At 35.6% G+C, this 26,546-nt stretch overlaps 1 protein-coding gene across 1 annotated transcript in view; it reads left to right on the top strand.

The window, feature by feature from the left end:
• RUNX2 (RUNX family transcription factor 2) overlaps positions 1-26,546 on the top strand; it is a 256,627-nt gene that overhangs the window by 167,002 nt on the left and 63,079 nt on the right. Inside the window, exon 5 of the mRNA XM_074310757.1 lies at positions 16,573-16,746. Within this exon, the coding sequence (XP_074166858.1) occupies positions 16,573-16,746 (174 nt within the window). The remainder of the gene's footprint in view (positions 1-16,572; positions 16,747-26,546) is intronic.

The raw sequence follows: 26,546 nt of genomic DNA, 5'->3' as shown, positions 1-26,546 counted from the left end.
CACTTACAAAGCTGGAGTTGAAAGATCATGAGAAATCAAATGTTATAATTAACATGTATGAGACTGCCTGCCATCTAGGTGAGGGAGTGGAGGAGGGAAGGGAAAAATCGGAACAGAAGTGAGTGCAAGGGACAATGTTGCAAAAAAATTACCCATGCATATGTTGCCAATAAAGAGTTATAATTTAAAAAAAAAAAAAAAGAAAGAAATCAAATGTTAGAACACCTTCATTTGAAAGCACTCTCAGTGACATATAGTGTCACTTAATAGTGAAACAGTGATACATAGTATCACTTATTGATTAAATGCTTACTGATAATGTAAAAATTATGCATATGTACTGTCAAAATGTTATAATTATAAAATTAATAAAAAAAATTAAATGTTTACTGATTTAACTACAGATGAGGAAACTGAGGCCCTCATAGATTAAGTGAATCAAGTGTAAGTAATACAACCTCAGTAAGTTGTAGAGTAAGGATTCAAATTCAGATCTTCTAGCTTCATATCCAGTACCTTTCTTAAGGTGATAGTGACTCTTTAGCAAAGAAAAATCTGTCTTGTATCAGGGAAAAGATAGGAGCAGTATTTGGTTCAAAGCCATGACAGTCATGGCAAGAACTCAGGTCTTCTGACTCAGTTTAGAATTCTGCAAAATTCCAGTTAGCTAATCAACAAACATTTAAGTGCCTACTGTGTGCCAGGCATTGTGTAACTCATTGGGGATATAAAAAGGAGAAGATAGTTTCTACTCCAAAGAAGCTCACAATCTAATGAAATCTAATGGAATATCATCTCATCTCATATATGCGTGGACGGTGGACATGCTTGAATTAGAGAGGGAAGATGGCTCTGGAAAGATCCTTTTTTTCTGGAAAGAATAAAAAAATCCTTCTATGCCATCTCACCAAGGGGAAAGCCAATAAGAAAGGATAGGCAATTTATGCTGGTAAACACTTAATTCCCTTAGATAGACTCGTCAAAAACCACACATCTGCTAAATGCATTATATGTTTTAATCTCAGGGCTAAAACATAGCCAGAGTAATTCATGTCTCAACAAGGTCAGACATTGAATTCTCCTTCATTGGATTATATAGGATTTAGAGGTAGAAGAAATCTTAGAGATCATCTTATGCAGCCCTCTCATTTTATACAGATGAGGAAAACTGAGCCCCAGAGAAATTAACCGATTTGCACAGAACTAATGGATTGAGTTTGCATAGACTACAAATCCAGGGCTCTTTTCATTGTTTTTTTTTTTTTTTAAATAAGAGAATGTCACTTGCACCATATTCCCTCTGCAGCTTTTAAGTGTGAATCAATGACCAAATTTAGGGATGCCCATTTGTGCATTTGAAGTTTAACTTGCTTTTACTTGCTGTTATGAATCATAATTGTTCCCTCTTTTCCCTATATTTCTCAATCTTTCAGGTAAAAAAGTCAGTTTCAAAAAACTGACTTTTGATTTTTATATTAAAAAGAAATCAGATTACAGGAAAATGAGGATTTACTTTGAACAGTAACAAGGGCTACCCAGGAAGATGACATCCTTCCAGTAGTTGTGACATATTGTCAGGCTGCAGCATTTCTTTGCCTTCACACTGAGACACTATAGCATCGATTTAAGCCAGAAGACAATAGAACTTCATTAAAATAGAACTGGTATCCTAAAGTTGGAAGGAACCTTAAAAGTCATTTAGTCTAATTGCTGTAACTTAAAAATGAGAAAACCAAGACTTAGAGAAGTTAGATAACTAGTTCAAATTCAAACAGGTATCAAGTAGCAGAGTATTTCTGAATACTAGATCCTCAAACTTAGGATGTCTCCAAATCCAGTTCTCTTTGCACTTCACCCTACTGCCCTCCAAAAGGATTTTCTCTTCCCTCCTCTTCTGCTCCCCCATGGGTTAGAGGTGCTCTTTGAAATACACATAAGACTGATGAGTATTTTGGGTTCATCATTGGGGAAGAATTCTCAAAAGCTCCTGCAGTAGGAGAAAGCTTATAAAGAAACGTTAATAGTGTCTGGTTACCTTTTCGCCCCTTCCACCGGACTCAGTATGTTACATATCTAGGGAAATCACCAATTCATTATACTTTTCGGAAAGAAGAAAAAGAAGCATCTGTCAAATTGTCATTACTGATTAGATGCTTCAGGATGAAGCTTGTGGCCAGGAATCTATAAAACTTTTAAAGGCTAACACCTGCTTTTGACATTTGGAAAGAGGGGAAGAGAGGGGAGGAAAATCATTTGCAGGTTTTTCATTTAAGAAAGTGGCACTGGGCTCGTAACTCTGTGGTGTTTCTTACCTCTCGGGAATAATGATAACTTCTACTCAGTTTGGGGAGAAATCCAGTTTGGACACTCTGTCTGTTCTGTTGTATTTTGCTTGAGCATAAAATCCTCTTTTCCACTCTGCCTGTGATTTGAAAAAAGGGTGGGACATGCTGTCTTCCAGCTCCACTTAACATTATTTTTAGGTGCCCTTTTATATAACAATAACTTGATACTACTCAAAATACTTGGCACCTTAAGAGACAGAGTGGAATGTAAGAACACTTTAGCAGAGCTGAAAACGAGTAAACTCCAGTAGTTGTGGAATGAAGGGGGTAGGCTTTTCAGTTCCTTATTCTGAGTTCACAGAAGATAAGAATACCAGGATTAACACAATAGACTCCATTTATTACACATGGGTGGATAAAGCAATTATCTGTCTATCAAGACTGTAGTAAATTGTGCAACAGCATTAAGGAAGGGTGGATAGGTGGATAAACGTAGGGGGAAAGGGTGCTGATATATGAGATAATCCTTTGAATTTAACTTGTAAAAACTGTTTTCTTTTGGCGTTTATATCATGTTACCTTTGCTGGCTTAGATCAAACTGACCCTCCCCCTCCCCACCTCTTTTTTTTTCTTTTTTTTTTTTAATTGTCAACAACATTTTTCAGCTCTTTGGCCATCTGAATTTTAATGGGGGAAGGGGGAGTTCAGAAACATCTCTTGTTTAATCGTGTTTAAACAATCTAAGACCTATTGTGTAGATATAAACACAATAGTTCTTTAATGTAGGAAACTAACTTCTGATACAACAGACACCCATCCATTATTGCTAAAACTTCTTTTTCTTCCCAGCCTTAAACTTAGATGGCAACCACAGCCCTCAGCTGATAATATTCCTCAGTTAGAAGAAACCAAAACGCACCTCATTGATGTCTAGCTCACCGAGAATTGCAAAGCAGCATACAATTGGAGAGGTCTTAGACTAGATTAAAACTAAGTACCTTAAATCTGTTTTAATGGTTGTGTTTACATCTCCTTCTCTTCATTCCTTTAAAGTAATCAGGTTTCGCAAGCGTTAAGAAAACCATCTCCTCTTGCCAGCTGGACTGGGTCCAGTTTAAGCAAGAAAGGCTCCCCCCATACTCTTCCAACCCCCATTTTGCTTTCTTTTTCTTTTTCCTTTCTCGATGATCTTTCCTGCTATTCAGGGCTGTAAGACCAAGCTTTGGGAGCCGACTGGCTCTTTCCCTGCTCATTATCTTTAAAATTTTTCTTCTTCTTGTTTCAAGCGACAGCCAAATGGAAAAGGTAATGCCCTTGCTGGAAGTGCCAGAAAGGGTTTGTTTGGGGTTTTTTTGGGTAAGTTTCAGGTGCCTCCCTAAAGTATTTTCTCTTTACTAAAGCACCTACACATGTATATGTGGCCATACTGAGAAAAAAGGAGCAGAGAGCATAGATTGCATGCTGAGGGAATTAAGGTAGAGATCTAGCATCTTCAGGACAGCATTAATTGTCTTTAGAATCTTTGATGGGGAGTTACTGCCAGCTCTGTTTAGCTGGATTACTGGGAAATGCACAGTGATGCTTTATATTTCTTCTTGAAAAATAAAGGTGAATAAAAGTTACCATTTGTTTTGCTTTGTTTTTTCCTTCTCTTTATGTTTCACACAATTATTATTTAAGGTTGTACCAAAATGTTTGGGAATAGAAAGTAGAGAAAGAGATTTCTTAGTTTGATATAGAACTTGAGGGAATGGGTGAGAGGGGAGATGACAGGAACCTTTTTAGCCTATTTGCAATATGTGTCTTCATTGATTGGAACCAGACAAAGCTAATGTGATCTTAGTTGCAATTAAAAAAAGGCCTGGAAGTCAGGACTAGGGAGATGATGTGTTCTAGGTCACAACATATCTAAAGTATTGCAATTAATTCTGAGTATAAGGTTTAGGGAGTAAAGAAAAAGTGAATACACATTTATGTGCCTACTATTTGGCAGGCAAATATTGTTTTATTTGATCTTCCCATCAACTTTAGGAAATAGGTGCTATTAAGTAGATGAGGCAGGATTTGAACTCAGGACTTCCTGACTCCAGAATTAACTTGCCTTATTAGTACTGATAAATTAGAGTACACTCATCTGAAAGGGGATAGCCAAGATCAGATCAGGTGAATGAACTGGGAATGGACATGAAGGTGAAGGACGTGATGAGATTGGGATTGAAGTGGGAGAGAGATGAGATCTCAGAGAGATAGAGTCATTCACGTTGATTAGACTGTCTGGTTGGTCCCCAGAGCATACTAAAGGCAGCTAATGAAAGTTGTAGAACTAAATTTAGGTTTAACATAAAGAAAATCTTACTAACGTTAGAGTAAGACAAAAGGAGAGTAAGATTGGTCCCAGAGGCAGAGAACGGTGCACCCCCCCCCAAAAAAAAGGAAAGGTTTCCAAACAAAAGTTGGATCACCCTATGCTGGGAATATTGTGGAGGGGTTTCCTGTTCAGATACAGGTTGGACCAGATGACTCTGGGTTTCCTTCCAACTCTGAAATTCCATGATTCTGAGAGTGAATTGGGAGATGATCAAAGTAAATGGTACTGACTGGATGTAATAAGAGTTATAAATTAAATTTCCACTTTTTTCTTTTCTTCAACTTTTATTGGGGGACAATTCTTTTTCTCTCATGCAGTTTGGTATAGCGGAAAGAAGATTGGACTGGGAGTTAGGAAATCTTGGTTTTTCTGCTAGTTTTACCTTGGTTGGATTAGATCAGTGGTGGTCCAGGTGTGGTCTGAGATCCTCAAGGGGTCCCTGAAACATTTTGGGGATCCTTGAGATAAAAAAATCCCTCTTTTTATAATACTGGACACTATTTGCTTATAAAAATACTTCTTCTTTTTCTAACAATCTATCTTTGTGAGAATAGATTTTCTTCATATACTTCGACCAAAAGAACATATCACAAGAGACTGAATGCAGAAGCAGATATGAGAATCCAGCTGTCTTCTATTATGCTAGATGTTAAAGAGACTTGCAAAAATATGTAAAACAATTCCATTTCTCACTATTTTTTGTTTGGGGAATATGGTTTATTTTTCATAAAAATGTTTAAACACATTTTTTGCTATTTTAAATTAATAAATATTTTTAGTGTTGATTTCTAATGGCAAATGCAATAGCTTTAATCTGCATAAACAAAAAAAATTTTTTTTTACAAACTTCTTTAATTTTGAAGAGTCTAGTGGAGGTCCTAAGACCAAAAAAAAATTTGAGAATTTTAAAAATTTAAAATTAAGAATTTTTAAAAATTCTAAAAAAAATTTTAGGCTGAAAAACTGAAAAGTCTTTTTTAGTTTTGAAAGCATTTTAATAAAGTAATTCTAGGGAGGTGGAAAGATACCATCCTGGATAGGAGTTTAACCTTGAGCAGACACATTGAATTTGGGAGCAGTTGGAAGAAAAATATAATGACCCACACTCTGGTACCAGGTTAGATAGAAGGCATAAGAACATTCTATAGTTGGAGAAGTACAATCCTGGGTAAAGAATGCTAAAGTGAAAAAAAAAATGTGTGCTAGATCTATTCATCCGGGCAGCTGGCATTTAATTCATTTTCTCCTGAGCCTACAAATTGCTTGTTATACCCCTGCTTTTTCTCTTTCCACTATTTTCTTCTGTTCTTCTATTCTTCTCAATTCCCGTAAGTATTTCCTTTCTTTTAAAGTGCAACAAAACAAGTTTTTGAATCACTTAATTCAGGAAAAGTACATATAACCAAGCATCTGATCATCAGAATGTTGTTCCTGAGGCGTGACTGATACTGGCATGGCTTAATAACCCTGTCCTTTTTTCCAGAAGTTTTCTTCTTAGATGTTTACGATTTGACACAGCCTAAAATCTGACATGGAAGTTGTCAGCCCCAGATGTGAATAGGCCTGTTGTTCCTTCTCCTATTCTAGGGCTAAAATTCATGGAACTTGTTTCTAGTTACAGACAGATGAAAGTTTTTCAGTTCCTACATTTATATTTTATATGTACATATATGGGTATATATAACTTATCTGTAGTTATTTATTTGTTGCTGGTTTTCTAGTCACTTACTGCTAAAAGTCTTGGGGTCTTTAGTCTCTTGTTACCAATATATGTAACAGGTAATATACTGGTGATTTGGGGATAATGAATTCCTCAGTCACTAATATAAAATAACATATTATGTGGAAAAAACCCCAGTAATTAAAAAAAATTCCAAAGAAATTATTAGAAGGGGCTATTGAATAAATGTAGTACTCAGCCACATGATTTTTCTTTAAGTTTTTCTACAGAGTTCTTGGCCTAATTATGTAATTATGTCTCTTGAGTAAGATTATATTTTTCTTCCCATAATTACATATTTACCCAAGAGACTGGAAAATCTCCAAACCTGCTCTCTTGGGTGAAAATTGTTTCTCCTCCCCTTTCTTGATGAACTTTGAGGCTCACGTGCTTGATAGCTAAATCAATTTTTGAAGATGGACTTTTGAAGATTTGTAGTCTTTGTCTCTATTATTCTCTGTCTCTTTCTCTTCAATGTTCAGAAATCAATACTTTTATTAATAGGACTCCTTTTGGAATGTTGCTTAAGAAGAGGCAACTTGCTACTGTTCATGGTTGGAAATTGATTTATATTCCTGTGGGTCTTTCTAGAGCAAAAAATAAGATAAATCTAGAGTTATCCTTTTTTCATCTCCTACTGTATCTGAGCTCTTCAGACTAATGGAGGGCTCTGTCTTTTTGGTGTCAATTAAGCTAATTACTTAGTATGTCTTCTGGCTGCCAAACAATCAAAGGTCTTACGATCTAGAAAAATGATGAGAGTTTCTGAGTCCATTTTTGTTGACCTTCTCCAGAAATAGATTTTGTTTTAAACTAAGCATTATACTCCAAAGGAGAATTGTGAGTCAGCAACTTTTCCCAGTGAAAATTGCAGACTTATCAATCTCACAGTGGGAAATTGTTTTCTAATGACATTTTTTTTGGAGAAAACAGTTCATCTTTCAATGGACAAAGTAGGAAAAATAGCAAGTTCTCCCATGAGCTAAGATAATGTGACTTTTACTGTAAATGTTGTAATGTTGTAAAAACAAAAACAAAACTCTTGCTTAGCTAGTCAACTAATTCAATAAAATTTCATTGGAACAGTTCAAGACAGTGTACTGGGTATAAGAACCTCAGAGATAAATTAAACCTTGTTCCTGATCTCAAGAAGTTTACAGTCTATGTTTAATCTATGTAGATATATACTGAAGGTTGAAAAAAGATGAAAAGATGAGACAGTTTCCAAAGATAAAGTTTTACTTTTATTTTTGGTTTTTCACTATTATTTGCCATGATTATGTTTTCTTATCCACCACAATATTTAAAAAACATGATTAAATATCTTTTTGGAAGTAGCAGGCAGATTTACTATATGTATCCATAAAAACCACATTAGGATAACTCCCTCCAAAATAATTTTTAAATGGTCAGAGGCCTTTAAATTTTTTTTCGGTTCATGAACAAAATTATTTGTACCAGATAATATGCCACTTTCTTTTATCAGTACTTTTTTTCTCTTCTAAAAATGTTTGAAAACATTTTTATTTGAAGACTGCCTCCGACCCTGCGTATTTCTCAGTTTTGGAAGCTGGATTTATAGGTCTGTAATTTCCAGACCTTCACTCAAACATTGCTAGAATGTCCACAGTAGAGCTTAAACAGATGAGGGGTTTCACTTCTCCCCTTTGCAGTAGTATCCCTTCTCTCTCTCCTAAAGGGCATGGTACATTTCTAGGAATGTACAGAACAGTGTCAGAATTTTAGAGTAGAAACCCAAATGCTTATGCTCCTCTAACATTTTTGGCTCTGAACTACTCATGTCTTGCTCTAAACAGTTTTTCTGTATATATTCTGGACTGTCAAATTCTTGCCTCAAATCAACAACAAAAAAAGGAATTCCCTTAAGATATACTAAAACATATCCTGCCTTGAAAGTATGTTTGGTATAGATTAAAACCAGTCATTCCTTCCCCTATCTTTAACACATGCATAAATATGCATATAGATATGTGTGTATGTGTACATACATATATACACACATGTGCAGAATGCAGATCTTTGATCTAGATCTAGGAGCTGGGAAGACTAACTACCCACATTACAAATGAGGCAATTATAACTACAGGGTAAATAAGTGCTTTGCTCATAGTCTCACAGCTATTAAATGGAAGTGCTAGGACCCCAAACATGTCCTCTCAACAAGTCTAGCCCTGTTCATTCAAAAAGTCTTTATAATCAGTTTTAGGCTCTGTGAATGCTGAGAAGTTTGCAAAGTATTTCACTGTGCTCTGCTAGCTTATCCTTTTCTTCAGATTCACTTTGGAGTGGTATATATTTATTCACTTGTACCTTCACACTGTAAATTGTAGCTCTGATACAAGTTCTTCGGTACTCACGTTACCAACTAAACGAAAATTTGCAGTGGACTGACTCGGATATCTATGTGCTTTTGCACCGTAGTTTGTCCTCAGACAGTTGTACTGGCAGTAGATTGGGAGTGTGAAACGTGTTGATATCTTCAGGTTACAGCTGCTTCTTGAGGGGCAAGCTGAAGGCTTGGCCTGCGGGGGGGGGGGTGCTCCCTGGCTGCCAAGGCCTAGACTTACAGAGAACACAAGAGAAAGGGAGGGAAAGGGGTCAGAACACAGACCGCCTTGTGTCTGGCGTGGCTTGGGTCTCATGGAGGCAAGGCGAGGTTTTAAAACAGGAAATGTCAAGAGATTGGAAGAATGATGCCGTTCCTGAATCATCGAACACCAACCTGTCTTGCAAGAACCTTGAACTGATGCTCCTTGAACTTTCCAGAGGAAAGTGATTGTCTTTTGCTCAGATTTTTCCTTATATTGCCTAGATTAAATCATTGCCCCCCCCCCTCTCTCTGTGTATATATATATATATATATTTCTCTTTGTCTCTGTCACTGTATCTCTCTCTGTCTCTCTCTTTGTCTCTCTCCTCTCTCTGTCTCTGTGCCTGTGTCTGTCTGTCTCTCTCCGCTCTCTTTTCCTCCTTCCCTCTCCTTCCCCTCCCTCATTGGTCTTTGTTTATCTCCTCTTCCCTTCTCTCTCCTCAGACGTCATCAACATTATTTTTTTCCTTTTTTCCAAATTAGATTGTAAGCCCCTTGAGAGCAGGGTCAAAGCTTTGTCCACTTTTTGCATCTGTCCTTTGTCTCTAGGGAGGAACCTCACACATAGTCCAGAATTAATGAATACTGAATTGAATTTTATTATCTTGTTTTTGCCAATAAGATCAGTTAATGGTTTGTTTTCCTAATTAAGATATTTTTGTTCATGAATTCGATTTTTATGGAATTGCCTTCTTGTGATAAAAATTTACTTCAGATTATAAAAGAGTAGCAACATAGGGTGTTGTATATTAAAACTAGTGTAAAAAGAAATTTTCTTGAATGACAATGCCTTTAAAATCAACACAATGGAATCCTCTTGTACCAGGGTGAGCTGAGAATTCCACTGAGTATACTTTAGGAAAGATGGCTTGCTTTCAGTTTCTTATAAATATAGTTTGAGAAGCCATGGCTAAAATTTCCTTTCTATATTTTTTTCTTTGCAATTGTAAAGAGGCCCACCAAGGCCCTAAGATAGATGGCTAAGACCCTCATGTATTGACCCAATGTGTTTATAATGCTAGTCAAGGCATCTAGTTCTTCTTGATGCACTCCTTCCTCACTTCTGTCCCTTAGAACCCATCCTTAGCTTAGCTTATGTGATTTTCCTATAAATCTGATCTAGGGATCCTGGACTAGAAAAAGTCTAAATTTTTTTTGTGTCACAGACCCCTTTGACTCTGGTAAACCATATGGACCCCTTCTCAAAATAATATTTCTAAATACAGAAAACAAAGGAAACAGATTATATTGAAATGCAATTTTATATATTATATGTTTTTATATTCAATTAAATATATGCATATATACATATACATGCATGTATATATTTTGTGTTCATACACATGCTGCTCTTTTATGATCCTGAAGTAATTTTATTACAAGAAGGCAATAGGCATACATATGTGTGTCTGTATATGTATATATATGTATGTGTTTCACAGATCCCAGATTAAGAACCTTTGTCTTATATAGTATAGCTGCTACTTTTTTTATAATCCGGTGGTAATTTTATCACAAGAAAGCAATAGACATACATACGTGTGATATATGTATATCTATATCTATATCTATATATACACATACATATATATGTGTGTGTGTGTGTGTGTGTGTGTGTGTATATATATATATATCTGTGTATATATTTGTATATATTTCACAGATTCCAGCTTAAGAGCTACTGCCCTAAGTGTTAGCTTTCTTACTCTTCCAATAATTTCATACATACTTCTCTTCTGTTTGTATTCCTTAGAAAAGTGCAACTTCGTGAATACAAAAATGGCTTTAAATTGTGTTTGCATCTCCAGCACTGAATACTTGCACATAGTAGGCCCTTCATACATGCTTGGTGGATTAAATTGAGTTGGATTGTTTGGATTCCTTGTTCAACTATTACTGGCATTATTGTATCGATAATAAATATATATATTAAAATTAGATTCCAGGCCTTAAGAGCATAAAGAAGACTGACTAGCAACTTGTACTGTTCTCTCCTGTAGCCTGACTATTTTAAAAATCTTTAGTTCTCAGAGTTGCTTTAGGAATAAAGAAAAGAGCTGGGCTGGGAAGATAATAATTGACCAAATGCTCAGTGTCCTTAAACAGACTTAACAGCTACTTAGAAACTAGAAGCCTGTGCTGTCCTCCTTGTGAATGTGTGACTGCAGTGACCTTTTGATAACGCTTTATTCTTTTGGGCCTGGCAAGTAACAAAAGTCCATTCAGTCAAACATATTTAGCGTTTGAGGGGAAAAATTTTTTCTTCAAACTCTCAATCTCCCCCAGGCCAGTTATCCCTTATTTTAAATGTGCTATTGAACATTATTTCATCCAATAGGACTTAACGCTGCTCTGTCAGGAACCAATGAACCATGAACTACAGAAGCCATATGGTTCAAGTTGCAGGAGCTTCATGAACCACGGATTGTAAGATGGCTCAGTGGAGGGAGCACTGATTTGGGGGTCAGAAACTGGGGATCAGATCTCTGTATGGCTTTAAATGGATTGCATAATATTCAAGTATTACTATAAACAAATTTTACTTTAGAACTCAGGGGAATTTTTGGATTAGCAGAATTTCACTAGTATTATTTTTTTTTACTAGGAAGCACTTGTGTTCCCAAATGGGCCTGTCTATAAAGAGAATTTTCTTTTCCCAAAAACACTGAAGTAAGGGGGAGGAGGAAGAAAGCAAGGTTTGAAAATGATAATAGAAAGTTTGAGATAAAATGATAACTTTTATCCATTCTTAAGAAGTAGGAAATTTTTTTTCAAGATGGATTTCAATATTAAGATGAAAGACAATTTGGATATTAAGAACTTCAACTATATAGCAGATTTTTTTCTCTTCTTCTTTCACTTCTGTTTGGAATTTATTCTCTTTTTAGTGTCTGAACACGTTCTTTAGGTCTCCTTGCATGGTAAAGTGCACAAAGATTCAAGTAAATTGGCCTTTTGTAGTCTTGGTTCCAGTTCTCCAGGGAAGCTTGTTGGCTGCCCAAGACATAAGAACATCTTATCCTCCTGGCTCATCACTCAAGTGTTACTCTAATGTGGTTTGGTCTTAGAGGTTTTGTTTTGTCATGGATGAAAGATGAGGCACCTATCCTGCTTTGGCTCCTCAATGTAACACAATTATACAGGGTTAGGAAGGGGACAGGCTGCTTGTTTTTTATTTTTATTTTTTCTGGTCTCTAAAAAAAGAAATGTATGTTCCTGCAGCTGCTCAGTGTGTCCGGAAAGATTTGGTAACAAAGCCTGGAAAAATAATTTCTAGAAGATCTTTTAGGTTTTTAACATTTCACCTGTTCTCAAAATTTCCATTGTGCCTCGCCCAGTCCTTCAGTCTTTCTTGTACTGTTCCCTGCAGTGTTAGGTTAAAAGAAAACATCAATATGTTTCCAGACCAGTGCATTGAATTCACCACTTACCAAGCTATCAGCATAAACCAATGAAATAGCTATAGAAAACAAAGACAAAGTTTATTATGCTTCTCATAAATTCATGGCTTTATTTTTCACAGAAAGTCACAAGACAAAAAAGAGACTCTGAGATCTCAACATTTTTTCCCTCTGCCTCTAAATTTCACTTTGGCCTTTATTAAATTGTCACATGTACTTTTTACACTGTTCTAGATACTACTGGAGATTACAAAGATAATTAAATCAAGAGTCCCTACCCTCCATACTCCTTGCTTCTCCCATCTTTACTCCATCTTTTTCCCTCCTGTGCCACGTTTGAGTAGAGATTTGTGTTTTCTCCTGTTTGTGAATTTTTCTTTACCTCTGTATGAATTGTGAACTTTAGGGGTTTCATGTGCATATTATTTCTCTGTAATAAACCTATTTTTTCATACAAAAAATGAGTCCCTATCTTTCATGGGATTTACAATTGAGTAGGAATTTTCCCTTAAATTATTCCCCAAATATACTAATTCCTGAAAAGCACCTGCAAGCTTTTTTTTCTTGTTGTTCATGTGTTATAGTCCTTAAGTTGTGTCAACATCTTATCAATAACTTTGGAGGAACATAAGTATTTAAGAACTATTTATTACATATCTGCTATATGTAATATATCATCCTAGGAACTAAGGGAAATTCAAAGATAAATAAAATATAGCCTCTGAACTAAAAAAAAAAAATAACCCAACATAATGCTATGACAGTGTTATAATGATTCAACAATACATATGGGTCCAACAAGACATTTTGGCAAAGGATTTTTGAAGGCCCTTGGTCAACTCAATTATAAGAGAAGACCTTCATTTTAGGAAAAATAAAGATGCATTTTATTCTTTTTTTTTTTTTTTAATTTTTTATTTTATCTTATAATTATAACATTTTTTGACAGTACATATGCATGGGTAATTTTTTACAACATTATCCCTTGCACTTACTTCTATTCAGATTTTTTCCCTTCCTCCCCCAACCCCCTCCCCCAGATGGCAAGCAGTCTTATATATGTTAAATATATTATAGTATAATTTAGATACAATATATGTGTGTAGAACCGAATTTTTTGTTGCACAGGAAGAATTGGATTCAGAAGGTAAAAATAACAGTTTACACTCATTTCCCAGTGTTCCTTTTCTGGATGTAGCTGGTTCTTTCCATCATTAATCAATTGGAATTGGATTAGCTCTTCTCTATGTTGAAGAAATCCACTTCCATCAGCATACATCCTCGTACAGTATCATTGTTGAAGTGTATAATGATCTTCTGGTTCTGCTCGTTTCACTCAGCATCAGTTGTTGTAAGTCTCTCCAGGCCTCTCTGTATTTCTCCTGTTGGTCATTTCTTATAGAACAATAATATTCCATAACATTCATATACCATAGTTTACCCAACCATTCTCCAATTGATGGACATCCATTCATCTTCCAGTTTCTAGCCACTATGAAAAGGGCTGCCACAAACATTTTGGCACATACAGGACCCTTTCCCTTCTCTAGTAGCTCCTTGGGGTCATTTTATTCTATAACATATACTTGTTATAGCTTTTCTGTGCAATAAAAATTTGTCTTGCATACTCAGTATACCCAGGGCTTAAGAGTAACTATTTCTGTAGTATTGTCGTAAATGGTTTCTGGAAGGATATGAGAGAAAACTGGTAGGAGGTAAGGCACCCAAATTCAAAAGGCATAATAGAAGAAGAACTGCACCAGAATTCGTCCTAACCTTGAACAAATCATATAACCTCTTGGAGCCTGAGGTGTCTTTATTTATGAAATGAAGCAAAAAAAGGCAAATAATTGATCCTAGGTAGCTTCTTGACATTCCTTTTGGGGGTTGAGATGTCTATATAAGTTGGAGAAAGGGATAAGACAAATCAGGAAAAAACTCTTATCCTGTTTGAATGAGACTCTCCCTGGATCCTTAATTCTTTCAGGTTCAATCCCGGTGCTGTACCAGACGTTTCAAGCTTGTACTGACAGGAAGTGGGTGGCGGGGCACATTTCAGCTAATGGACCTCGTTGGAACAAGCTTGACTGTGGAGACAGCTACACTCATGTTACTGTGTCTTGGCTTCCTGTCTGTTTTCTTTGGGCTGTGTAGTCAATGAATAAGGAGACAGGAAAAGACATTTTGGGGCAAATAAAATGAGGAATTTGTCTTCTGGAGACAACTTATAGTTGGGAAATTCAAATGTTCAATTTAACTCTGTCTTAATAGGGTCTCGGCCATCTCTCTCGTGCTGTGCTCAGTGTCAGTGGAATGCAGTTACTGCTAACTACCATCTCCTGGACAATATTTCCGTCTGTGCCTAAAGGCAAATTAATCCCCCGTTTAACAAAACTTCCTTTCCTTAAGGCAAATTATCTAAACTTCTTTAGCTTTCTTTCATAGAATAAATTTGTAATCCTTTAATCCATCTGGTTGCTCTCTTTTGAACCCTTTTCAAATTCTTCATATTTTACTAAAAACATTGTCAGGGCCCCAGTCCAGTTTGGACTGGACATTATTTCCTAGTACAGGTCTCCCCAGTGCAGAGTCCTGTGGGAGGATTGCATGACATACTTCTATTTATATATCCAAACATCCAACTTGTTTTTTAAACAACAGCGCCATATAGACTCATATTTAGTTTGTGGCTTAGTAGTAGGACTCTTTGCTGTTTTTCTGTACTTCAGTTGTCCAAAGCCCATCCTGATCTCTGTTCTTTTTCAGATTTGGTAACACAGGGACGTGTTAATTTTATATGCCACCAAAATTCTCTTGGATTTTAAACAGCTTAGAAAGACTAGTAGAGGCGACTTTCTTTCTCCCTCCCTCCTCTCTCTCTCTGTCTCTCTGTCTCTTTCCATCTCTCTCTCTTTTTCTGTTCCTCCTCTACATACACTATCCACAGTAATTTGCTACTATTTTCCCCTAGATCTGTCAAGATTTATCACCTAGATGTCCCAGGCACTGTGCTGAGCACTGTGGATACAAAGAAAGGCAAAAAACACATTCCCTACTTTTAAGGAGTTCACAGTCTAATGTTGGAGACCACATGCAAATAACCATGTATATGCATGATATATAAAGGATAAATTAGAGATAATACATAGAGAGGAAAGGCTCTAGCATTAAGGAGAATTGAGAAAAATCTAGTAGAAAGTTGATTTTTTTAGCAGGGATTTAAAGAAATCCCCCCCCCCTCAAGTAGCCCTTTTCACATATCTTGTAAGAAACCACCTGATTTTAACCTGAATCACATCAGAGAGTGTAGATTCCTCTTGAGGCCTTCAGAGTTCCTTGATTGATGATATAATGGAAAGAACACTATACATATAGCCAGATTACCTGGACTTAAGTCCTCACTCTACCACTGACTTTCTGCGGTTTTGGGCAAATCATTTAACCCCTCTGGGTCTCTGTTTCCTCATCTGTAGAATGAAAATGTTGCATTTTTATGAATTTTAAGGTCCCTTCACTCTCTAAATTCATGGTCTGATGAAATGTCTATTTTTTCCTCTTAGAGGGCTCCAGTTTTGTGTTTCAGTTTTTTTGGAAAAAGATTTCTAGTGGTGACAGGAAAGGTAACATAAAAATAAGAATGAAATCTTTCTCTTGAAAAATTGTTCTTTGATATTGTGGTCACTACCATGCTGTCCTGGTCTCTTTAATGCCATTCTTTTCTCTCCTGTGGATAGTTTTTCACATACAGAGGACCTCTGGGATCTCAATTTCATTTCCTCTCTTCTATAAGCTACAACAAGAAAAGACAGACAAAATCAGTTTTGGGGGAACCGTAATGCTCACAAATCTTATTTCTGGACATTTCAGTGAGGGGAGAGTGTGGTCTCATTCATAGAATACTTGAACAAGAAGGTGGTAACCTTGTTATCATTTCTATTGTAAATACACTGTGATTTAGGGAAATCAGTTTCCCTTTATGAAGATGATTTTCTTCATCTATAGATATTTGGCATAATGCTTATTAAACTAATTTTAGATTAGAGGCCTTATATAATCAAACAAATCTAAAGTACAATTATTAGTAGTTCTTAAACATTCATATTTATATATACACACATACATTTGATATGGTGAATTGTTCAGCTATATTAATAATGCTTTTATTTTTATGATTTGCTGTTTCCAGGGCACAGACAGAAGCTTGATGACTCTAAACCTAGTTTGTTCTCTGAACGCCTCAGTGATTTAGGGCGCATTCCTCATCCCGGTATGAGAGTAGGTGTCCCGACTCAGAACCCACGGCCCTCCCTGAACTCCACACCAAGTCCTTTTAATCCACAAGGACAGAGTCAGATTGCAGGTAAGAAAGAACCAGAGGTATCTTGCTTAGAAAATGATAGGCATGGGCTGGGGCAGTGGGTCGACCAAATGAGATGAATTCACAAATCAAAAGTTCCTGGAATTATTAGATTATTATTCTGAAGATTAATATTAAATTTTGATGATACTTCTTGGAGTGAGGGTATGTGTGTGTATTTATATGTATTTGCTATATAGCTGATTTGGTTTAGAAATTTGGTGAAATACCAAATGATACCTTATTCTGTATCACACACATCATCACAATGTGATAGAGTGTGACAGTGGGGAAAATGTTTATTTTCCAAATGTCTTCATTTTGTCCAGGGAATGCAGGGGGTGCTTTCACACACCTGCCATTTGGAAATCAGTTTTACTAGTTCAGGTTTCAGCTTACATTTCATGCAAATGTTTAACCGTTCCATGAAGTCTGCTTGTAAAATTGCCTAAGGGCTAGTAGGAACCTTTCTTTGGTAGCTTTAATGCAAAGTTATTGTCTGGTTGATTGGGCAGATAGAATTAGTCATTGATTCATATTTAGCTTAAGTTCTACACGCTATACTCCTGTTTATGCATTCCAGTATTCTACTTGCTTTAAAAAGAATGAATAATAGTAATACACTACACAGTAATATTTATCATTTGACACATTGACCTATTTGACAAAGTCTCCAACTTTTTCTCCACCCTTCTCCCTTGTTTTTCAGTGCCAAATCTTTTTTCTAGATTTAGTCTGACAAGATTATGTGCTAATGAGCATGTTCTTAGAATTCACAGATAATAGAAGTTGAGAACTGGAAGGCTAGAAAGACTCAAAGTGATCACTATATATATATATATATATATATATATATATATATATATATATACACACTCACATAAGTACATATGTAATATTATCATATGATGATGTTGCATTAGATTTACATCTACTTTATAGTATATAAAATAACCTAAATTAAATATATAGTATAGTAAATATAATAAATACTGTTTTTGTAGTAGCTAGTTCTCTTATCATAAAGTTCTTTAAAGGTCTGAAATACAATTGTTTTGCTTCATCTAAATCATGTCTCTCTCTCTGTTAGATAAATATCTTCTGCTATTTTTTAGATATTTACTTATATTAAGTTTATTTCCAAGTTCCATGTTCATGTAATTATATCAAAAGTCTCAATGCAGGTTTAATCTATTAAAGCATATTATATGAATTTTGTACATGCATATGGACACAGGTATATTTTTTGGATGTGTGCACATGTTTAATAAATATACATATATATGTGCATATATATTAGCTAAAAATAGAGAGGTTGGAGCTTGGGGAGGAGAAAAACAATGAGCAAGTTCATAAATTGGTACCATTAACAAATTGTATACTTAACTGTTAATTTAGGAAAACACATAGGTTTCTATTAAGCTATTAATATGTCAGTATTTTTTGACGAAACAACTACTCTTGCTGAAAATTTTTGAAATAAAATTTTTTTTGATTTATTCTACATTATATAGTTTCCCCCAGAATCACTGAAAAATTTAAGGACATAATTCTTCTGCATTTGTGAAATTCACTTATTTTAGTAATAGACAATGTGGCTTTTGAAGGAGGTGGAAGGTTTTAACTCAATGACAATAGTATGTCAATAGGAATAAATAGCATCCTACTTAATTCGGTTACTAATAGGTCCTCCCTTATTATCACTATATATTTTGTTCTTTAGTTACAAAGAAAGATATGTACAACATACATCTATATAGATTATAGATACTACATAGAAGCATCCAACTTTGTACATTAAATAACAATTGCTATGTTCTTTGCTGTTGTTATTATCAGTTATTGTTATTGTTAAAATCTCTTTTCTCATTTGTTCAATCGTGTTCAGATAGAATTGGTACTGGTACAAGTTCTTATCCTTCTTTTAGTCTTTTATAATTAAAATTATGTGGACAATAGCATAGATGAATAAAGTTACTGATTTTTGTAGTTTATTAAAACCCATAAAATTTACAGCTTATCTTCTTATCTAATGCTTATCTTCTCTATGCTCACTGAAAGTACTCTCAGGACAAATGCATTTAGTAGACAGAATAAGGGGATAACATATTACTTGTTTATTTTTCTACACAATTTTAATTTCTTTTTTTTCTCTGTATTATCATCATGATTGAGTATTATAGTAAATTCTTGACACATTAGACACTTTATCAACCAATATTCAAATAAACCCTCATATGCAGTTAAATACAATAGTTAGAAACCAAGTTGTTACTGATTGGTAGTAACTGTGTCTTATAGAGTGCTTGATGATTTAGAAAGCATTTAATAGGCAATATTTCATTTGACGATCACAATAATCATGTGTGATTTATTATCCTTATTTTTCACATAAGAAAAATGAGACATAGTGATTTATCCCAGATCATACAATGAGCAAATAAGAATCTAAAGAAGGTATCAAACCTAGGTCATTAAGCCTTTTTTGTGTTGGGTTAGGAAAATTCTGCATTCAGAATTAGAAGTCCTAAAGAATCATACATGTCAAAGACTCTTTTGTGAAGAAGAGCTCCTTTTAATTTGATTTAATTTCCCTGGGAAGGAAATAGAGTAGAATTTTGGGGACAAGGATAAGAAAAACCCTTGAAATCAATGAAGGCATGATAGGGATATTCCTCTCTATGTTGAGAACTTCAGCAATCCACAGAGAAGAGGTACGATCTTAAAAACTAGACTTCACATCAGCCAAGGCTCACTCCAAGATGTACTTGTGGGGGAAAGTCTTACCTGCCCTATCTCCTTCATTTTACAGATGAGGAAACAGAGCCTAGAGAAATTAAATGACTTGCCTATGATCACTGACAATTAATGTAAAGTGTAATTTCACTTCTGGTCCAAGGCATGTTTCCAATATATCATGCAATGATGAGGATACTTAGATGATACTTCCTCATCAAGAACACTTTGTCCAAACTTTTGTCCTTCATTTATTCAGTATGCATTTATCTATTAAGGGACCATTATGCTTCAGGCAGTGTACTAGCAACAAAAATACAAAAACAACAGTCTCTGCCTTCAAGCAGCCTACATTCTATTTGAGTTTTGAAAACAGTACATACCACAAAGGTGAGGGATTGTTTGATTTTTGGCTTTGTATAAACAACGCCTCATATAAGTGTCTGGTACATGGAGGACACTTAAGGATTGACTTACTAATAATAAATAAATAGAAAATTTATGCAAATTTAAAGTAAAATAATTGGGAGAGGATATAAAAAAGTAATAGAGCCAGAGGGAAAGAGTTATCCTGAACTTATCATTTATTATTTAATACAATATTTATTTTTTGATAAAGTGACTTTTATTTTATTTTTTATTTTATCTTTTATTTTATACAATAAATATTTGTAGACATCATTCGTATCCCTCAGTAGACTGAATCTCCACCATGAGACCATATCTCATCTAATTAAAAAAAAAAATCTTTCCCAACACCTTTCTCTAGATGCTTACATGTCTGTTCCATTCCATTGTTAGCTCTCACAATACATTAACCATATCTTTGGTTTCTCCTGTTTGAAGCTGTCCTGCCTGTTTGCTACTTAGCCACTTCTGGGTGGGTAAAGGGGAGGTAAAGGACGCAGCTTCACCATTTGGTGCCAGAAGACTTAGAAATTTATGTAAATGTAGAGATAGAGTGACATAGTATATAGAGAGCTGGCTTCAGAGCCAGGAAGATCTGTGTTCAAATCCCAATTCTGTGTCACTTCCTCCAAAAGCATACACCCCTGCTATCCAGGACCTGGAAAGTCACTCATTAAGTGTGTAGGCAAATTTCTCCATGTCATTGCTCCCCAGTGGGCCTGCCATTTTCACCATCACCAAGGGAGACTTCCTTCCAAGCACACTTCAGGTAATATGTACTTGAGGATCTACTTCTCTTTCCTCCCAGGTGAGAGATTTTTAAGAATTTTTAATTTTATTTTTTAATTTTTTTGCTTCTCAGGGTTCCTGCTCTGGTTCAGTGGGGTTGCATTGGAATATTGGAAGTTTTTCCAAAATAACCTTATAGGAAGCCTCTAAGCTAAATCACTTTATCAATAGACACTTTGATGTAGGAGGTGGTAGAATTCCCTTCTGTGTGCTCTTAGACTAAAGCATCTAGGCCCATAGGACCTGGGCCAAGTCAAGTTGTCTACCAGCATTTATTAAGCACCTACTATGTGTCAGGCATAGTGCCAAGCACTAGGGATACAAAGAAATGCAAATATAGCCCCTCCCCAAGAAGCTCACAGTCTTAAAGAGGAAGCAATATGCAAACAATGGTGCAAATGAGATAAGGGCAGAATCAATTGGAGCTTCACTCAGGGAGAAGATTCCAGCATTTAGGAAATCAGGAAAGACTCCTTGTGGAGGATATAACTTTAACTGCGACTTGATGGAAACTAGAAGATAACAATGAGGAGGGAGAGAATTCAAGGCTTGGAGGTCAGCCAGTGAAAATGTTTGTGGAGTCTTGTGCAAAGAACAATAAGGAGTGTCCAGAGAAGAACACTGGAGTAAGCCTTGTATGTGTCAGGCTGGGTCTGCTGAGTTCTCACTGAAACATTTACGAGCTTAATCTTTTCAGAAATGGGAAAGCCCAGCTGGGTTGCTTGTGTCTCAAATTACTGTCCTATTCATGTGTGGAGTGATCACACGATTCTTTAATGGGAAACAAAGGGGGAGAATAAATGAATCCAATAATAGGATTAGTGTCTTTAGGAGAGTCAAAAGTGACTAGAAGAGTATGGTCAGTGGGAGAGAAAGAGGAGGAGAATCTCAGTTCTGTTGCTGGAGGAAGCGGAATATGGGAGTTAAGTGGGATTTCACTCTCTGTCTCATCTATGTGCTGGCTATTTACTATAGGCAATCAATCTATGACTAGAGGAGCTGAAATCAAAGCCCTCAGAAGAAGTTTTTTTGACTCTTTTTTTCTCTCTTTTTCCTTGCCATTATTGAATTTATATATCCGGAACTAAAAACCAAATAAAAACCTGATTTTAATTTACTGCTGTCTGTGGGAGGGAGAAGAGAGAGGGGTATAAGTATTTATAAGGTAGGTATTCTTAAGGGATAACATATATGTATATATACACACACTGCTATGTATATTAAACACATATATGTACATGCATACACATAAACACCCACACATAAGTGTACCCAAGTTCATAAATCCCTGGTTAAGAATTCCTTTTCTAGGAGAAGTTCCTATTGTTGCCTACTCTAAGAGAGAGGATAGGAAATATTTCATATTTGTGGTGCAATCCAGGATGTGGAGTGTTGCTAATTAAGTAATTATTTATTAAGTGCCAGGCACTGTGCTAGGCCTTTAGGACCTAGTGATACAAAGACAAAACTCGACCCTCAAAAAACCTCCCTGCTGGGGAGCAGGGAGTCAGATACAACGAATACACAGATAAGTAAATGGGGGAAAAACTACCAAGTAATCCTAGCAGGGAGAGCACCAACAAGGGAGAGAGGTGTAGGGAAAGACCCTGAAAGGAGGTAGCGATTCCAGAGACCACCATAAAGAGAGAGAGCCATCTAGCATTGGGGCAAAGTCTAGACAAAGATCTTAAACATAGTTTTTCATGTTGAAGAAGAGCAAATGGGTCAGTTTGGCTGAAATGGAGGGTGCATGAAGGGGAGAAACATGCATGAATTTAGAAAATAGAGGAAGTCAGACCTTTTCTTATAGACCAATAGAATATAACTAAAATCTCTTCAGAAGGGAAGTGATGTGATCAGACTTGAGTTTTAGGAATATCCGTTTGTAGCCATGTAGAAAGTGGAAATTGAATGCTAATATTCTGAAGAATTAAACTTCCAGCAGGACACTATGTGAAGATTTATGAAGTTGCTGATAGTAAAACATGTCTTTCTTAGTTTAACCTTTAAGTAACACCTACAGATTTATCTCCTAAAGGAATCTTGCCTTTTGCTTCTCTCATCTTGGAAACTAATTTCCTTCTTATTGAAATGGAATATATTAAAGAAAAGCAAATAAGACAATATTCTAAGGAAACTAAATTTCTTAAAGGCAGAAATCATGTCTTTTGTATTCTGTAATCAATTACAAAGACTACACATTTAGATCATGTGATTAATATTAATTTATAATCAAAAGAAATTTCTCCTATTAATATATTTATGTTTTCACCAGGTACAGACAAAGGATTTTTTTAAAAGAGCCTCTTATTTAGTCTGTCTCTAGCAATCCTATATATACCTATCCCATTTTTTCTTTACATTTGTCTTTCCTCATGTCATAGTTTGCCTTTTTCCTAGGGACTTCTCCCTCCCTTTCTTTCCCCCTTTTCTGGTGTCACTGAGAGAACTGGACAATGATCAGAAAGCTTAGAAGAGGAGAATAAGTGAACCATACTGTATAAAGTACTTCATCTCAGATGGGGAAAATAGGGAATACCATCCCAATACAGTGTCCTAATTTTTCCAGGATTTATTGATACTTAATCACAAGTTGAGGTTTTATCTGGAGTGTATTCCTCTCCTGTTTTCCCATTTTTGTTGAATGAATATGAATCAGGGATATAAAAATGCAGAAAAAAATTCCAAGAAGACAAGATGACCATTACTAGTTATATATTTGTTTGTATATCTGGCTTTATATTTTGCTAAGGATCTATCATTTTCATATATTTAATAGTATAATTCTTATTTTGTGAATTTCAGGGACCACTTACAGACCTTAGAAACCTCTGTAATTTGGTAATCCCTCCCTTCCAATTTGTTAATCTTCTCACGCTCCTCAAATTATCTTGAATTAATCTATATATGTGTTGTCTACTTCCAATACATGGTTGGTCCAAAACTGGTTTTTGTGTGTGACTAAGGTCCTACATGTAAAAGGGGCTGATTAAATAATTTGAATTTAGTTGAATTTCAGTAAGCAAAGTTTGATAAGAGAAGGTTGTACCTTTGATATGTGGAGGGGAGGGGAATGACCAAAGAAAAGAATGGCAAAACTCATATTAGAAATAAATCCTTTTTTGTGAAATAGAAAATTTGGTAAGTATTTTATATAATTCTACTATTACTATTAATAATAAGAAGAAAAAAGCCCTGCTATAGTATTTTAAGGATTTCATGCTGCTTTATAAATATTATTTCATTTGACTCTTACCAGAACCCTGGGAAGTAGGTGCTATTATTATACCTATTTTACAGATGAGAAAATTGAGGAAGAAGTATCTTGAGGCAAGATGTGAACTCAGGTTTTCTGCATTCCAAGCCCTGTGCTCTATCTACTGTGCCATCTAGCCGATCTAAAAACTATCTCCTTTTTGGGATAACTGTGGAAAAGCAGTGATGGGAATCTGAGAAACACTCAGAGGAGTGTCTAGGCTTAAGGCCAAGGGACTGATGAGTTTTCATTTATGTATTCTTGGTTCAGGAGTGATCTCGATCATCCACCTGTCCTGCCTTCCTGCCTTCAGAAAGGAAAACATGAAAGAATGTTGGATGGTAGCCATTAAAAATGTATGTTCACAAGGGAGGAGACATGCCAGGAGGTTCTAAGATGAATCATAGAAACAAATCAGTTAGAAGGGACCTTAAAGGCTGTCCTAGGCAGGTGGTCATCCAGGTTTTTGCTCCAGTGCTTCAGGTGATGGGGATCTCCCTATATGACGATGCAGTTCATTCCATTTTTAATGGCCATAATTATTATAATATTCTTCCTTATTTATGTTGGGCCTAAATCTACTTCCTTATGATTTCTACCCACTTGTATTAAGTTTGCTTTCTGCAACTACATAATCGAATCCCTCTGCCCATCTTCTCATACCTTCTCCTGTCTTGTGACTTTGGACTAGCTGTCCCTAATGTCTGGAAGGGATCCCATCCCTGCTTGTAGAATACCTTATTTCTTTCAAAACTCAGCTTATCCTCCTATATATGTAGTCTTTCCTGAATGTCCCCAACTGCTGGTTCTCTCCCTTCCAAAAATACCTTATATTTATTTTATATTTGTCCTGTAATCATCTATATGAGTATGTGTTGTCTCTAAAAGTAGAATGTTAATTCTCTGAGAGCAAGGGTGATTCCATTTTTGTCTTTCTATCACTGTAGGTACCTAATAAATGCATATTGATTGATTGCTCTAATAATCTTTTAGATAATCAATTCAGTAAACTTTTATTAAGCATTTGTTGTGTTTAGAGACTTATGGCAGGTAATTAAGATAGAGATCAATAATGAATATTTAAATAGAGCATCATAACCTCTTTAGATTCCCCCAAAACCTTTTATTGGCTGAATATTTCTGGTTTTGTCAACTGTTTCTCATATGATAGGATATCCAAACGCTTTGTCATTCTGCCATATCTATAGATATACTCTTTGTTGATGTCTTTCCTAAACTGTGATGTCCATAACTAGTCAGAGCAAACCAAATGTGGGCTGTCCCAGAGGACGGTGCAACCACTTTATTTATTTTTTATTTATTTATTTTTATAATATTATCCCTTGTATTCATTTTTCCAAATTATCCCCCCCTCCGTCTACTCCCTCCCCCCGATGACAGGTAATCCCATACATTTTACATGTGTTACAATATAACCTAGATACAATATATGTGTGTAAATACCATTTTCTTGTTGCACATTAAATATTAGATTCCGAAGGTGTAAGTAACCTGGGTAGATAGACAGTAGTGCTAACAATTTACATTTGCTTCCCAGTGTTCCTTCTCTGGGTGTAGTTGTTTCTGTCCATCATTGATCAACTGGAAGTGAGTTGGATCTTCTTTATGTTGAAGATATCCACTTCCATCAGAATACATCTTCATACAGCATTGAAGTGTACAGCGATCTTCTGGTTCTATTCATTTCACTCAGCATCTGTTGATATAAGTCTCTACAGGCCTCTCTGTATTCCTGCTGCTGGTCATTTCTTACAGAGCAATAATATTCCATAACCTTCATATACCACAATTTACCCAACCATTCTCCAACTGATGGACATCCATTCATCTTCCAGTTTCTAGCTACAACAAAAAGAGCTGCCACAAACAAAACACTGCTGGATCAAAGGGTATGCACAGTTTGATAACTTTTTGGGCATAGTTCCAGATTGCTCTCCAGAATGGCTGGATTCTTTCACAACTCCACCAGCAATGTATTAGTGTCCCAGTTTCCCCACATCCCCTCCAACATTCATCATTATTTGTTCCTGTCATGTTAGCTAATCTGACAGGTGTGTAACCACTTTATTTTTTACTTAAGTCATTATATTTTTTGTCAGTGCAGAGTAAATTATACTAGATTTTTTGGAGGGGCAATAGACATAATAATATCATCAGAAACCTCTGGATCATATAAAAATTGTTGTTAACTTTAGCTTTTTTTCATTTTTTTTTGCTTGTGCAGATTAATTTTTTAAAATTACTGATGCTTCTTTAAAATTCATAGTTATTTTTGCCTTTCCTTGAAGCCTATCCTATAATAAAGCAAAATGGTTTAATAAAACCTGACCAATAAAGTGACTGTCTATGCTAAATCTTATACCCATTGGCCCTGATCTCTTTCCCAAAATAAGAGAAATTTGTGTCATCATCTGTTCTCTGAGATTATGATTGGTGCAGCTTAATTTTGAAGCCTGAGTATATTTGCATTTCTGCTTAGTACATTTTATCTTGTTGATCTGACTCCATTGTTCCAGACAGATATTTCTTAAATTTTAATAAGAAATTTGACAAATATTAGCAGGCCACTGTATGTAGAAGATAGTACTTCTTG

Source organism: Sminthopsis crassicaudata, chromosome 4 (genome assembly GCF_048593235.1).
Source record: "Sminthopsis crassicaudata isolate SCR6 chromosome 4, ASM4859323v1, whole genome shotgun sequence".
Taxonomy (NCBI): domain Eukaryota; kingdom Metazoa; phylum Chordata; class Mammalia; order Dasyuromorphia; family Dasyuridae; genus Sminthopsis; species Sminthopsis crassicaudata.
Note: the sequence above shows the minus strand (reverse complement) of the source record. Positions and strands in the feature narration are given on the sequence as shown.